Source organism: Gigantopelta aegis, chromosome 8, assembly GCF_016097555.1.
Source record: "Gigantopelta aegis isolate Gae_Host chromosome 8, Gae_host_genome, whole genome shotgun sequence".
NCBI classification, from domain to species: Eukaryota; Metazoa; Mollusca; class Gastropoda; order Neomphalida; family Peltospiridae; genus Gigantopelta; species Gigantopelta aegis.
In genome coordinates, this window is record NC_054706.1 from 36,699,389 (window position 1) to 36,714,463 (window position 15,075).

Genomic DNA, 15,075 nt, shown 5'->3' on the forward strand with positions numbered 1-15,075 from the left:
CCCTTGCTGCCAATCGGAAGAGTAGCCCATGTAGTGGCGACAGCGGGTTTCCTCTCAAAATCTGTGTGGTCCTGAACCATATGTCTGACGCCATATAACCGTAAATAAAATGTGTTGAGTGCGTCGTTAAATAAAACCCTTCTTTCTTCTTTCTTTCTGGCCGGTAAATTCCTGTAATTTAATTAAATTCGAACTAGTGTCAATGTATCAACAACTATCATTGTGCTTGAAACATGTGCAGGGTCCTATTAAAAATAGCATGACGATTTGTGTGCGGAATTAGGGTAATCATAGACAGTATCCGTTATCTCTAAAATGAGCAGCTTAACGCTCATTGTTTCTTATTTACTTTAATGGTGAGGGGTATGTATATCACTGACGTACATATATGTCGATTGATATGCTGCAGGTAGGGTTTCCTCCATCTTCATAAATCAAGGCTAATATTCGTTCCTCGTATTCAGCCTTGATACATGTAGTCAAGATTACTGATATCCACTACTAGCGCCCTCTATTGGAAGAAAATTTGTAATACCGATTATGTCCCTTACACGATGACATCGCTGACCAATCACAGCATCGGTAACATGTGACAATCTTGAAAGCAATACCAAAAATTAACCGCCGAAACCTTTTTTTTAACATATCGTGACAAACACGACACGTTTCCACGGACGCTGACGCTGCCATCTTTGTTTACAATAACAAGGGAATCTATAAGGAGCGTTGCGATTCGTTGCAATCAGATCTCATCCAATGAAATTTAAGCATTTTGTGGCACGATTTTTTGATGACATGTATCAAGGCTGAATACCAGGAACGAATATTAGCCTTCATTTATGAAGATGGGTCTAGCAAGACTGGAGTCCGTCCACGGGACTCGAGAACCCGTACACGTGAGACAATGTAGAGCATTAACTTCAGCAGAAAATAATCATCAATACAAAAAATACAATAATTATATGATTATTTGCTAGTTTCTCTTTTTAATCTGGGTCCAATTTCACAAAAATCGTAAGCCTAGTTTTGCACGTAAACGTAAATCTACTACTACAACACAATATTTATTACTATTATAGTACAACAAATATAGTTTTAAGTACACATTTCATGTTCTCTGATCATTAAAATGCTCCATCTCCCGTAATGATGTCATTTTCTGTGTGAAATAGATGCCAAACACGTGTAAAAAAATATGTACGGTATAACTGCTAGCCGCAGGCGTAAACTTACGATGTTGAGAGAAATAGGTCCCAGGCCGTCCGTCACAATGCTGAACGTATCAATCAGTTTCTAAATGCAATACGATGGAATGATTTAGCATTCATGTTCAGTGCTGGAATTAAGATGCATAATGATATTTTACTTTATTCCTTAATATTATTATCATCTTGTGTAAGTGTCAGGTACTCTGGTCCGGGTCGAGTTTGACCCTCGAGTACTTGAGTCGAATATTTTGGAATTGTGGAGGTCCTAGCTGCAGGTAGGAGTTTTAGCCACATGTTACTATTGTCGTCTATGGGATTTGATTTGGTGGTATACACCCTGATAAGCTAGCTGTAAATGCTCAATGTTAAAGGGACACACGCTGGTTACGTTTATTTGTTAACCATTACGGCGTTGTTTTTCGCTATTAAACCCCATTTTTCACAAATAAAATTGCACTTTACTTACATTTTATTATTTAGAATACACATTTCCATTCACCTGAAGTGCTTTTTGGTAATCCTGATGTTTGTAAAACCACGAAATGCATTTTTTGCATTTTTTCACAAAACGTGTTGTCGAGAAAAAACCGTTAAGCAAGCGAGGTCCAATCTATTTTTAATGTCACAGACGTTGGTATATCACGTGACCGTTATCATTTTGGTTCGGTTTGTTTTCTCGTGCACGGTTCGCGCAATCAACATTCGATTTGTTGTTGTTCATTTGTGAGATTTTTCTTCACAGTTCGTGAACATTTTCAGTAACAATAAAGTTCAGACAAGTAAGTGTCTCAATACAAAACGTTACAAACCCTTAAAACCAATAATTTTGCTAAGTCTTACGATATCTGGAGAGGGGATACAACCAGGACAGAACAGTTGGAACATGTCCAGGAGAGGTGAAACGAACGCACCCCAAGTCTGTGAAATTTGTCGTGACGTAGGCATTGTTGTGCTTCTACTGGTGACATCAGAATACTAACTTTCAAAATTATTTCAAGTAATTGGGACATAGGGATTCCCATGGTATTTATCGATATAAAACCTGCTTTTTCATTCCATTTGATAAAAACGTGATCTAAGTGTGTTACAGGTTTGTAGATTAACCAAATTATAATTTATTTTCGCTGGATGGAACTAGGGTGTGCGGCTTTAATACAGAATTGATTGAGATAAGGTAGACTACGCTCGCCCCCAAATAAAGTGAATGAATGAATGAATAAATAAATGAATGAATGAATGGATGAATGGATGAATGAATGAATGAATGTTTAACGACACCTCAGCACGAAAAACACATCGGCTATTGGGTGTCAAACTATGGTAAAGGCAAAACTTAGTGATGGTCAACATCCAAATAGAGTTACCGTGGTATGTGTTATCTTGTCTGTGGGATGCTACCTATAAATTAAAAAAAAAAATTTGCAACAAATGGGAAAACTGCGGTCTCTAAAATTAATTCTTGTCCCAGTATACATTAAAGTCTGTTTTGTTTAACGATACCACTAGAGCACATTGATTTATTAATCATCGGCTATTGGAAGGAAGGAAGGAAATGGTTTATTTAACGACGCACTCAACACATTTTATTTACGGTTATATGGCGTCAGACATATGGTTAAGGACCACACAGATATGGCCTCAGATTACAGTTATCTTCCCATTTGGTTGTCGAAAATCCGGAAGTTTCACCGCGCAAGTAGTCTGCTGTTTGACTGTGATTATTTCATGGCAGACAGCTATGAAGTGGCAACTGTTTGACTGAAGTGACAGGGGATAGCATGTAGTTTGTAAACATGTGTAACTTGTTGACATTGAAGACTTGTTTGTGGTAATTCCGGCCCATGCAAAAGTAGTGCTTTTTGTGTAAAATGGGTGTACTCCGGCCTGGTTTAGAGGGTGTGTCTGTTTAAACCAATATGCTGGGAGAAAGAGCTGGACAACAGGGGTTGTCCTTTTCAGGGTATGTGTCCCCCATGCAGGCAAAGGTACATACAAAACTTCACGGGCCTGCTGATATTAATAAAAATGTTATAGCCACTAAGGCTATATAGAAAAATATAGCGAAATTAATTGTGGTCTGAGGCCATATTGAAGGAGGAAACCCGCTGTCGCCACTTCATGGGCTACTCTTTTCGATTGGCAGCAAGGGATCTTTTATATGCACCATCCCATAGACAGGATAGCACATACCACGGCCTTTGATGTACCAGTCGTGGTCCACTGGCTGGAGCGAGAAATAGCCCAATGGGCCCACTGACGAGAATCGATCCCAAAGCGACCGCGCATCAAGCGAGCGCTATACCACTGGGCTACACATCCAAATCGAGTGAAAACCTGTGAAGCAGCTTGTGTCACGTGACACGTGTAATGAGTTGTTCTCACGTAGGCCAACGTTGCTTTTTAGCTACCAACATCTGACTAGTACGACAAAAATATTTTGTCTTCAACACTATTAAGCGAAAAATGACGGAATTTCCTTCGAGTTTTTCGAATGGAGAAATGCGGCAGATTATTCAAAGGCATGTTAAAGTTCCATTTTACAACATGGTAGTCGAGGCTATCAAAAACAGCGAAAGTGAAAAAGGTGCTACTCTGTCATTCATTAAGAAATACATCACAGAGACATATCAAACCGTTGACCCGGACCGGATGAAATCAAAAGTACGGAGGGCCATCATGAAGGGTCTTGACCAAAATATCATCTTTCGACCCAAACATTCCGAAAACCGAACTGGAATTACAGGTGAGAAGTAAAATAAAGTGACATTTTGTTCAGTATCGCGACGTGATTCACTATATGCAAATTTCACAGATATATGATTGGTATACAATTGTAAAACGTTGATTAGTACTTTCTAATTAGTGTTCAACTGTCGCTAAGGCCAAACAAAATACATTTGTGGTCTGTGGTTAGAGCGCGCGTCAACATTATTATTATTATTATTATTTTCCGCGGTATGATGTCAATTTTTGCCGGGCTTTGCTTGCTATAACGTAAAACTACATCTGCATCTAAAATGCCATCGAGCATGAACTAAGACGTGTTGGGGCCAATTTGTAATAAATGACCCATTTTATAAGATGTACCCATTTTATAATAAGTACCTATTTTGTAATAAAAAATGACCCATTTTGTAATAGAAAAAATGACCCATTCTGTAATAAACATAGGTGCCAATTCTGTAATAAAAAAAGACCCATTTTGTAATAAAAAGTACGTGCCCATTTTGTAATAAAACAACACCATGTGACACCAAGTCATGTATAGTACCAATCGCAGGCGTGTCAGTATTTAGTGCTGTACAAAGTTGGGTGCACTTCGAACTTTGTCCCTGTGAGATGCTATTTGGTGGATTGCTACCTATAGTTCCTTATTTTATATATTAATATGTGCACATCCAGGTAAGCATTTAGACGTCCCATTACTTACGGTAGTTGTAGAAAAAAGTAAAAGCTATTGGAAGTGACAGATCTATATGCTGTGGAAATAATAGATTATGATGAAGTCCAGCGCTGCTATTGCTACATACAATGTACTGTATAATGACTCATTGTTATGAACCGTCTAAACTCTATCATAACTTCTTTTGTTGTTCAGAGATATGACATTGAATAGCTAATGGGATATTCAATGTAGTCACATAATACAGAGAATATCACACAACTAATTTTTTATATTGCCTAGGTGTCTCACTGGAAAGTGGAGATCAGACTTATATACATTAATATCAATTTTATGAGAAAAAGACAGTCGGAAGTCCCTTTCAGCAGATATCAAAATAAAGACGACGTAATAAGGATAATTGCCGAATTGTAAATGTCAGATAATTTTAGTCAGATGCTTCGATAATTTTCATACAAAGACTACTGAAGATATTTGCCACATCCGCATTGGCCACTAACCACATTACATACCTAGTTTTTGATATATCAGTGGTGGAGCACTAGATGGAACAGGGAATGTCAATTGGTCTATGTAAGATTTAGTCAGTGGGATCGACCTTAGACATCTCGCACCACAGGTAGACCCTCTGTCACCGAATGATTAACATTATTTAAATTTGTAAATATATATTTAATACCTGGGTCACATTCCAACGTTTTAAAGTATTTATTACAGAATGGATCATTTATATTACAAAATTGACACCAAATTGTTTAATTACAGAATGGGTCGTTTTTTATTACAAAATGGGTACATAATAACGAAATGGGTCGTTTATTACAAAATGGGCCCCAAACAAGACAAGACAAGAAGACAAGAAGAATTTATTTACACTCGGGCCGTTGTACAACGGCATAGGAGGAATATATATGTTACAGTTAATCTGTATAATCAGGTAATATGTATATTACCTGATTTTTTCAGCTAATATGTATATTACCTGTTTCACTCAGGTAATATGTATATTAGCTGAAAAAATCTAGTAATATACATATTACCTGAAATATACTTCACTAATTTATACAGATTACCTGAAACGTGCAGAATGGTACTGACAAGTCTTTAGATCAATGTAGACCAAGTTCTCAGTTCAAAACAAATCTTTTGATCAATGTAGTCCAAGTTGGTCACAATACCTTTGATGTACATGTTCATTGTTAAATCATTTCATAGACAATGTTACAGTTAATCTGTATAATCCACCACTGCTGTTTTAACTAATCCTGTCTGTAGAGCACAATAAAGTTGTGCCAGCCTGCTAGGGCTTCATTTGATTGGTAGGTATAAATATCCTGGTGAATGGTGTTCTCTGTCACTAGAAAAATGGATCTAGAGGAGACTTTCAGGCGTTCGCTGTACACGAGCTATGGAGAGAATAAGTGTATCTTGCTACCTAAGGACGAATACATTAAGACTGTTGGCGAGTTGCTGGAAGCCACCCAGGCACCCAAGAAATCACCGCGTCAGTTTTACTTGCTTAAGAAATATGAACTACTGCAGTGTGGGGACGTTCAAAAGCTCATCAGAAAGAAGCCAAACCAGGAACATCCACTGTACTTCGCTACCATCGAGGAGACCTTTGACATCATCAAGCGCGCCCACATCGCTACTGGTCATGGAGGACGAGACAAGATGATCAAGGAGATCAACAAGAAGTACGCCAACATCACCCAGGATGCTATTACCTTGTGCATGTGCATCGAGTGCCAGAGAAAACGGAAACGGACAACTACCAAGGGAATTGTCGTCAAACCAATCCTGTCTAAGGACTTCAGTTCCAGAGCGCAAGTTGACCTCATCGACATGCAGTCTATGTGCCAAGGTCAACACAAATGGATCATGGTGTACCAAGACCATCTTACCAAGTTCTGCATCCTGCGTCCTCTCACTTCTAAGCGTGCATCGGAAGTAGCTTATCAGTTGCTGGACATCTACCTTCTGCTGGGAGCCCCTTCAATACTACAAAGTGACAACGGGTCCGAATTCACAGCGCAAGTTATCACTGAGTTGAAGCAGATGTGGCCTGACCTCGTCATCGTTCATGGGAAGCCGAGACACCCCCAGAGTCAGGGTTCAGTGGAAAGAGCCAACTGCGACATAAAATACATGTTGATTGCATGGATGAGTGACAATGACACACGGGATTGAAGACGACCTCCTGTCTGCAGTATCCCATCCAAACCAAACCAATTCGATGTGTGTGCTACGACCTTGTATTCACCCGATGATGTCTGTACAGATAAGGACATTTCCCTGCGTCACGCTGTGCAACTGGACTCAAGATGCGGTGGACAAGGTTTCACGAGATGTAACTGTGCTGGAAGTAGGAGGTGTCAGACAAATCGATGTAAATGCTTCAAAGCCAGATTAGTGTGCAATTCCCGCTGCCATTCAAGCCTGCCATGCATAAACAAGAACTGTTGTTGATCAAAAGATCTTGTTGTTTGTTCTGCAGTAGTGTGTGTGTGTTGTGTGTTGCAAATGGTATGTGTTTTGAGCCAATAAAGATTGCCAGCATATTATTGTTTATAGTTATTCATTCAGTCAAATAACAACGTTGTCAATATCATTCTGCACGTTTCAGGTAATCTGTATAAATTAGTGAAGTATATTTCAGGTAATATGTATATTACCTGATTTTTTCAGCTAATATACATATTACCTGAGTGAAACAGGTAATATACATATTACCTGAAATATACAGATTAACTGTAACATATACATATACAATTTGTAACATTCACGTGACAAGATGGTTGATAATGAACATATACAAAGACCAATAAATAGACTTCTATAAGAACAATATGTATAACAAAAACTCTAAATGCATTAGATACATGTACATATTTACAAGTTGGTGTTCATATAAATATAATCTGGATATACATCATGTGTGGCCAAATACTTATAAGCAAACATGTCATCGTAATAATAGTTATATATTTTTGTTTTGTTTGGTTAGGGACGTTTAAAGTTACTAATAATTACTTTTACAAAATATACCAATTTCTTTAATATTCCGATTCGCTTACTGTTCATTAATTCTTTAAATTTGTAAGTACTTGGTCGTTTATAGTAATATGAATGTATATACTGGACCCTTAAGTCATGAAAAGAATTACAAACAAAAAGATAATGAAACTATATGCATTCTGATTTCAATTTAAATATGCGCCTTATTTCGGTATCAAATATACCCACCTTTTCTGTACAATCCATGCTATAAAACCAAAATCAACCGCATCAATGCTGGACCTTTGGTTTGATCAGAGACCGACATTTCTTTTTTTTTTTTTTTTTTTTTTTTTTTTTTTTACCTCGGGTTCAAATCAAGATGTTTGGTCATTCAAAACTACTTAGTCAATGATGGATGTAGTCAAATGAATATTTGCGAATATGTAGTGATTTTATATAACCTGTGTGTAGCATGGATACTTTTAAATAGGGTGTGGTGGCCTTTCAATATTTAGCACGGTGTGTGTACAATAGGTGACTGGACCTAAGCGTAAAACGATCATTGCGAAGTGCGGCATCGAGTAAGTACTAAAGTTGTCGGTAGTACACATTATCAGAACGATCGGAAACTGTAAAAACGGCCTTGGTCATTACATTATTGATTGGACGTACTGGGAAAATCCAAACCCTGGGTGAGTGCTCCGCAAGGCTCAATGGGTAGGTGTAAACCACTTGCACCGACCAGTGATCCATAACTGGTTCAACAAAGGCCATGGTTTGTGCTATCCTGCCTGTGGGAAGCGCAAATAAAAGATCCCTTGCTGCTAATCGGAAAGAGTAGCCCATGTAGTGGCGATAGCGGGTTTCCTATCAAAATCTGTGTGGTCCTTAACCATATGTCTGACGCCATATAACCGTAAATAAAATGTGTTGAGTGCGTCGTTAAATAAAACATTTCTTTCTTTCTTTTACTGGGAAAAGTTTCTTTAATCACTTTTTTTGGTAATAGAGACTACGATTGTGATTCCATATATTTGTTATTATTTTGCAGGTCGTTTCAAATTGACAAAAGAGTACTTTGAAGCAGAGAACAAGGCAGCGAAAAAGAAAGAACTCGCTGCAAAAAAGGCATCTGAAAGCGCAGAGAAAACAAAGTTACTGAAGAATAAACCTTTGAAAACAGCAAAACATAGCAGCGATGACAACAAGAAGATAACAGTAAAGACAACTTCTAACACAACCAGGAAACAGAAACCCACCACGGTGGTCAAGGTCAAGCCGGTTATATCGTCCAAGACAACATCTAAAGCAACGTCTACAGCTACAAAAGACAAAGAGGAAAAAGCGACTGCAGCCAGCAAGAAAAAATCCACAGTAGATACAAAGACGAAATCCACCGCTACCAAAAGAAACACAGACATTTCGAATCAAAAGAATAAAAAGATAAAAATTACTAGTGAGAAAAAAGTATCACCTGTAGCATCAAAGAAAAACGCACCCAGTGATGTAACGAAGAATAAAAAGATGAAAATGACAGAAAAAAAACCAGCATCACCTTCAACATCAAAGACAAAATCACCCAGTCGTGTAACGAAGAATAAAAAGATGAAAATGACTGAAGAGAAAAAAGCATCAAAGACAAAATCACCCAGTCGTGTAACGAATAATAAAAAGATGAAAATGACTGAAGAGAAAAAAGCATCACCTTCAGCATCAAAGAAAAAAGCACCCAGTGATGTAACGAAGAATAAAAAGATGAAAATGACTGAAGAGAAAAAAGCACCACCTTCAGCATCAAAGAAAAAAGCACCCAGTGATGTAACGAAGAATAAAAAGATGAAAATGACTGAAGAGAAAAAAGCATCACCTTCAGCATCAAAGAAAAAAACATCCAGTCATGTAAGAAGACAGTTGTACCTCGAACATCGAAATTAAAATCTCCATAAATACTGGTCTCACTGGTCAACTTATATTATACTACTACATTCTCACCCCCCCCCCCCCCCCCCCCCCTATAAAACAATGTACAAAAATTATTATACTTTGTTTTCAAATATTGATGTCCGGTGATAGAATAGTTTCCAAAGATGGCTTATTGTATGTCTTGGTAGTTTCTTGTAAATAGTAATATGTTCAATATATATATATATATATCATTGAAAGATTCTTTCGTTTGCCACTAATGTGAGAATACAGTAATCTTTCTTTTGCCGCTAATCAACTGAACCGTCAATGCTGAATATTATGCAATGCCTCCCCCCCCCCCCCCACACACACACTTCCCCCACCATACCCCTGTTGAAAGGTGAGCTAAAATGTAATTTGCACCCGACCCCACACTAGTTATTGGCATCTTTCGACGCATATTGGAAATATTTTTTAAACTACGAAAACATTGCCCTTTTGGTGTAGCTGGGAAAAAATCTATAGTAATATACAGTATAGTATAGTATAGTATAGTATAGTATAGTATAGTATAGTATATTACGGGGTGGGATCCACTTAAGTCGGAAGGGTGCTCACCTAAGGTGTTTGTGTCATAGAACCAATCTTCCTTAGCGGACCCATTGGGTTTTTCCCCTGCCCTACGAGTGGCATGTTAAAGGCCGTGATATGTGCTGCCTGTCTGTGTGAAAGTATATATAAAAGATCCTTGCTACTAAAGCCAAAGGGGAAATGTAGCGGGCTTCCTCTGAAGACTAAGTGTCCGAATTATTGAATGTAGGATATCCAACAGCCGATGATTAATAAAACAATGTGCTCTAGTGGTGTCGTTAAACAAAACAAACTAACTTTTATGTTGCCTGGTTGATCAGTGATATGTACAGCACTGGAAAGAGTGTAAGAATTAACCTGTGCACGAGTTGTTGTTCGTGTGGGTGTTTTTTGGGGGGTGGGGGTGGGGGGTAAAACACCTTGTTATAATTCTATCAAATGTATGCAATTGCAATAAACGTATCTATTACACTTATTGTTATTAATTATATAACTGAGTTTTTATGTGAACCGTAATTTATGTACATTACAATTCAAGAGGTAAAACTTGTTTTCTTTTAGTATAGGTTACATGGTACACGTTATTTGGACGTCAATGGGAAAACACAAGTGATTTAGAGGAACACAGTATAATAGCTGGAGATGGATTTGTATCAAACTAGTAAACCTGGGAAGGATGAAACACCAGCACATATATATGGCGTATGGATCATTCCACAGAAAAGGGAAAACTGTCAGATATTGTTTTTCTTAAAGGGACATTCCTGAGTTTGCTGCAATTTTAAAGATTTTATCGACTAACAGAGACTTTTTAACAATTGTAATTGCATATCAATTATATTTTTTCAGCATAAAATATTAGTGGCTGTATATTAAACGTGTTTCTGACAGGTCTGATATTTGTACTAGGTTGAATTTAATTTTATTTCCTAAAATATTGTTTTTTCGTACGTACGAAATTATTTGAAGACAAAATCCAGTTGGGCTTCTTACAAATATTAAAACGACCAGAAACACGTCGAATATATAGACACTGATATTCTAAACAAGAAAATAGATTTAATGTGCAAGTTTAATCGTAGAAATATTTTATTGGTCGGAAACATTTACAATGGAGCAAACTCAGGAATGTCCCTTTAAATATAAACAACATCGATCTATTTTTGATTTGCAATACTGTATTCAGTATTTATTTCTGCACATGAAATGATAACCTGGCACGCTAATAACCCATTTTAATTTTGTTGGTGTGGGTTTTTTTAAACTGTTACCGTCCAAATGTTTTCTCTTGTCAGACCGTAATTTATACTAGGCGGCAATAAAAACGCAATCTCGGAAATGATCATGGTTTATTTTATTATGCGAGATCCCACAAAAATGAAACTGATACCACCAGTGAGACCAACCACTGGCCCATCTGACTGGCACTGTCAGCCGCCAACAGTGAATCGCGCATAACGTCTCTGGCGATGTCAACGTCATGGGGGTCAGTATTTCGTGTGACCTCCATGTGCTGCGATGCACGCCTGCAGCCTCCTAGGCATGGACATGCACAGGCGCCTCACCACACGTCGTGGGATGGCTGCCCAGTGATGCTGCAATGCCTGCTGCAGCTCAGCGAAGTTCTGTGGTGGATTCGGTTGGTTTTGAACACGACGTCCCAGCTCGTCCCACATGTGCTCTATTGGGTTCATGTCCGGGGAAACTGCTGGCCAGTCCAACACAGTGACATGGTGGGCACGAAGAAACGCCTGTGTACGCCTGGCAGTGTGCGGCCGAGCGTTGTCTTGCTGGAAGACGAGCCTGTTTCCGCCATACCGTCTCATCAATGGGAGGAGGACCGGCCGCAGGATGTTGTCGACGTAGTGTTGCGCATTAAGGTTTCCCTGTACCACCACGAGTTCGGACCGGAAGTCAGCATTGATGGCGCCCCAAACCATGACTCCGCCGCCCCCGTAGCGGTCCCTCTCCAGAACACAGGCCTGCGCGACACGTTCTCCACGACGGCGGTAAATGCAACGACGTCTGTCCGTGACACTCACGTTAAATCTCGATTCATCCGAGAAGATGACATCTCGCCATCTCCTGGGTCGCAAATGCCCACCATTCCTGGCCCATAAGAGTCTTGCTTGACGATGTCTGTGCAGGAGGATAAGGCCACGGTAGGGTCGGTGGCAATGCAGTCGTGCTGCGGCAAGACGTCTCCGGACAGTTCGGGCGCTGATGAGTCGTCCCCTGGTTCCCACTTCAGTCCTGGCAGTGCTTGCGGCTGTCAAAAACCGATTGCGCAGGTGCCGCAACCGTATGTTCCGGTCCTGTCTATTGGTCGTTACGCGTGGTGTGCCCGAACGACGGCGGTCATTGACGGTCCCTGTCGTCTGATATCGGTTGAGGCGCCGATTAATGGTTGACGGGTGCACGTGGAACCGTTGTGCTACCCGCAATTGCGAGTTTCCGGCATTCAACAAGCCAATGGCTTGATTCCGATCGGCGTTGTTCAACCGAGGCATCGTGTAGGAGTGAGATACTCATTGCCACCCGCGTGTTCTGAGTGTGCCCGGGTATCAGGAAATGCACGTGCAAAGTGTTATTTCGCCAAGTGGTTGCGTGTGCGCGATTTACCGGATAATGCGTTTTTAGCGTTGTTCCCCTTATGTTGGGAACAGGCCGGAAGTCGACCTTTACATGCTGCTGAAATAATGTGTACCACTGTACCATGTACATTGACGAATAGCGTCAACGAAGTCCAACCGGAACGTATATTATTTTGACAAAAGGAAATTGCGTTATTAATGACGGCTAGTATATGTACATTACAATTCAACAGGTAAAACTTGTTTTCTTTTAGTATAGGCTACATGGTACACATTATTTGGACGTCAATGGGAAAACACAAGTGATTTAAAGGGACACAGTATAATAGCTGGATATCGATTTGTATCAAATTCATAAGACTAATAAGTAGATCTGGGAAAGACCCAACACCAGCACATATATATGGCTTATGGATCATTCCACAAAAAAGGGGATATGTCATATTTTTTTCTTAAATATGAAACAACATCAATCTATTTTTGATTTGCAGTACTGCATTCGATATTTATTATTTCTGCACATAAAATGATCGTTTGGCACATTGCAGTAAGCTAATATTCTAGGACTACACTTTAAATAGATAAAATATTATTCAGTATAAACATGTAGGAGACATATTAATATTAACATTTTAGCAATAACCCCATCTAGTGATTACATTTCTACCCATCTGTCTACTTGATTACCAACACTGGTCTACTAAGTTACTTTGTTGAAGGTAACTTAGCAGACGGTAACATAGTAGACATTTTCTTAAATGTCTCATCCTATGACCTTGCTAGTCTGACCTATTACTACTCAGGCTTTTGTTTTAGGTTTTGATATACTTAACCTACTTTGTGGTATAATGGTCAAACTCATTCAGTATATTAGTGGTTTACTACATTGGTAACCTTGCAGACATATAATAAAGGTACTATTGACTCATGTTTCTAAAATTGGAAATAAATTAGAAATATATTACATCTGATCAAAAACATGCTTCTCATTACTGTTAGGGGTTGCAATGCCATCTGGTGAGTATTTAAAAACATTCCATGTGTATCTTTCAGTGACTGTACTGGTGTAAAATAAAATAATAACATACGTAGTGGATATAATAAATAGGGACACAAAGTAAAACGTAACTAATTTCTACAATTCCAACAACTGTGTAATATATAAAACTGATTTCAACACTAGACATTATCCAGAATCAAATAGTTTTAAATGAAAAATAATAAAACCTTTATATTTTGTTCACACAACTCGCTCTGGGTGGGAGTCGGTACCGGGCTGCGAACCTGTACCTACTAGCCTTGTGTATGATGGCTTAACCACGACACCACCGAGGCCGGGACAGTAACCTAGTGGAGAAATTTAACAAAATTTGTTTTTTGACTATTAGTTTCGGCAAAATAATTATCATTAAAATGATGAATGTAACAGCATCATCCGCTATATTTATTTTCAAAAGTGAAGTACATTTTTACTGAATAAATGGATGAGGACAAAAAAAATCCATGATTTTTCACCTTTTCTGTGGAATGACCATTATACATTGGTGTATCGGAAACACTTCAACACAGCTGGCTAGTGACAATAGTGTAATAGTATTTCTAAAACAAAAACACCTGACGATTTAAAAAACAAAAAACAAAACAAAAACCCAACCCAAAACAACCATATACAGTCAAGGTAGTCGTAACCCAATGATGATAGTTGTAATACTCATCACGATTACAATAAAACAGTGATGAGTCAAAGGTGTATATAAATGTTTGGCAGTGCTACTATTTGTGTTTAACAGAGTATAATTTAGTGGAATGTCAGAAATTCAACTACTATATATGGTGTGTAACCTCCTACATTTACGATGTCGTGACTGGCGGATTTGGAGTTTGTCTTAGCTTTCCAGAGGTGGATCCAGAGAACCTGTTCCCTCTCTCTAAATATATTTAAGTGCCTCTTTGTTCTGGCTTTTAAAATAAATAAATCGTTGGGTTGCCGTTTTCACGAGTTGGTCGATATGTCCTTTTCACGATTTGGTCGATATGTCCTTTTCACGAGTTTGGTCCATATGTCCTTTTCACGAGTTGGTCGATATGTCCTTTTCACGAGCTGGTCCATATGTCCTTTTCACGAGTTGGTCGATATGTCCTTTTCACGAGTTGGTCCATATGTCCTTTTCACGATTTGGTCGATATGTCCTTTTCACGATTTGGTCCATATGTCCTTTTCACGAGTTGGTCGACATGTCCTTTTCACGAGTTGGTCGATATGTCCTTTTCACGATTTGGTCCATATGTCCTTTTCACGAGTTGGTCGATATGTCCTTTTCACGATTTGGTCGATATGTCCTTTTCACGAGTTGGTCGATATGTCCTTTTCACG

The 15,075-nt window shown here is 38.8% G+C and overlaps 1 protein-coding gene across 1 annotated transcript; it reads left to right on the plus strand.

Annotated features, from left to right (window-relative positions):
• The first annotated feature begins 5,976 nt into the window (after positions 1 to 5,976).
• Positions 5,977 to 6,801, plus strand: LOC121379646 (KRAB-A domain-containing protein 2-like). The gene has a single exon (XM_041508293.1). It carries the CDS (start codon positions 5,977 to 5,979, stop codon positions 6,799 to 6,801), a length of 825 nt encoding a protein of 274 aa, XP_041364227.1.
• The last annotated feature ends 8,274 nt before the right edge of the window (positions 6,802 to 15,075 follow it).

What these genes read in the sequence shown, in the direction of transcription:
- LOC121379646 (XM_041508293.1), top strand. Translation starts at nt 5,977, where the DNA reads ATGGATCTAGAGGAGACTTTCAGGCGTTCGCTGTACACGAGCTATGGA.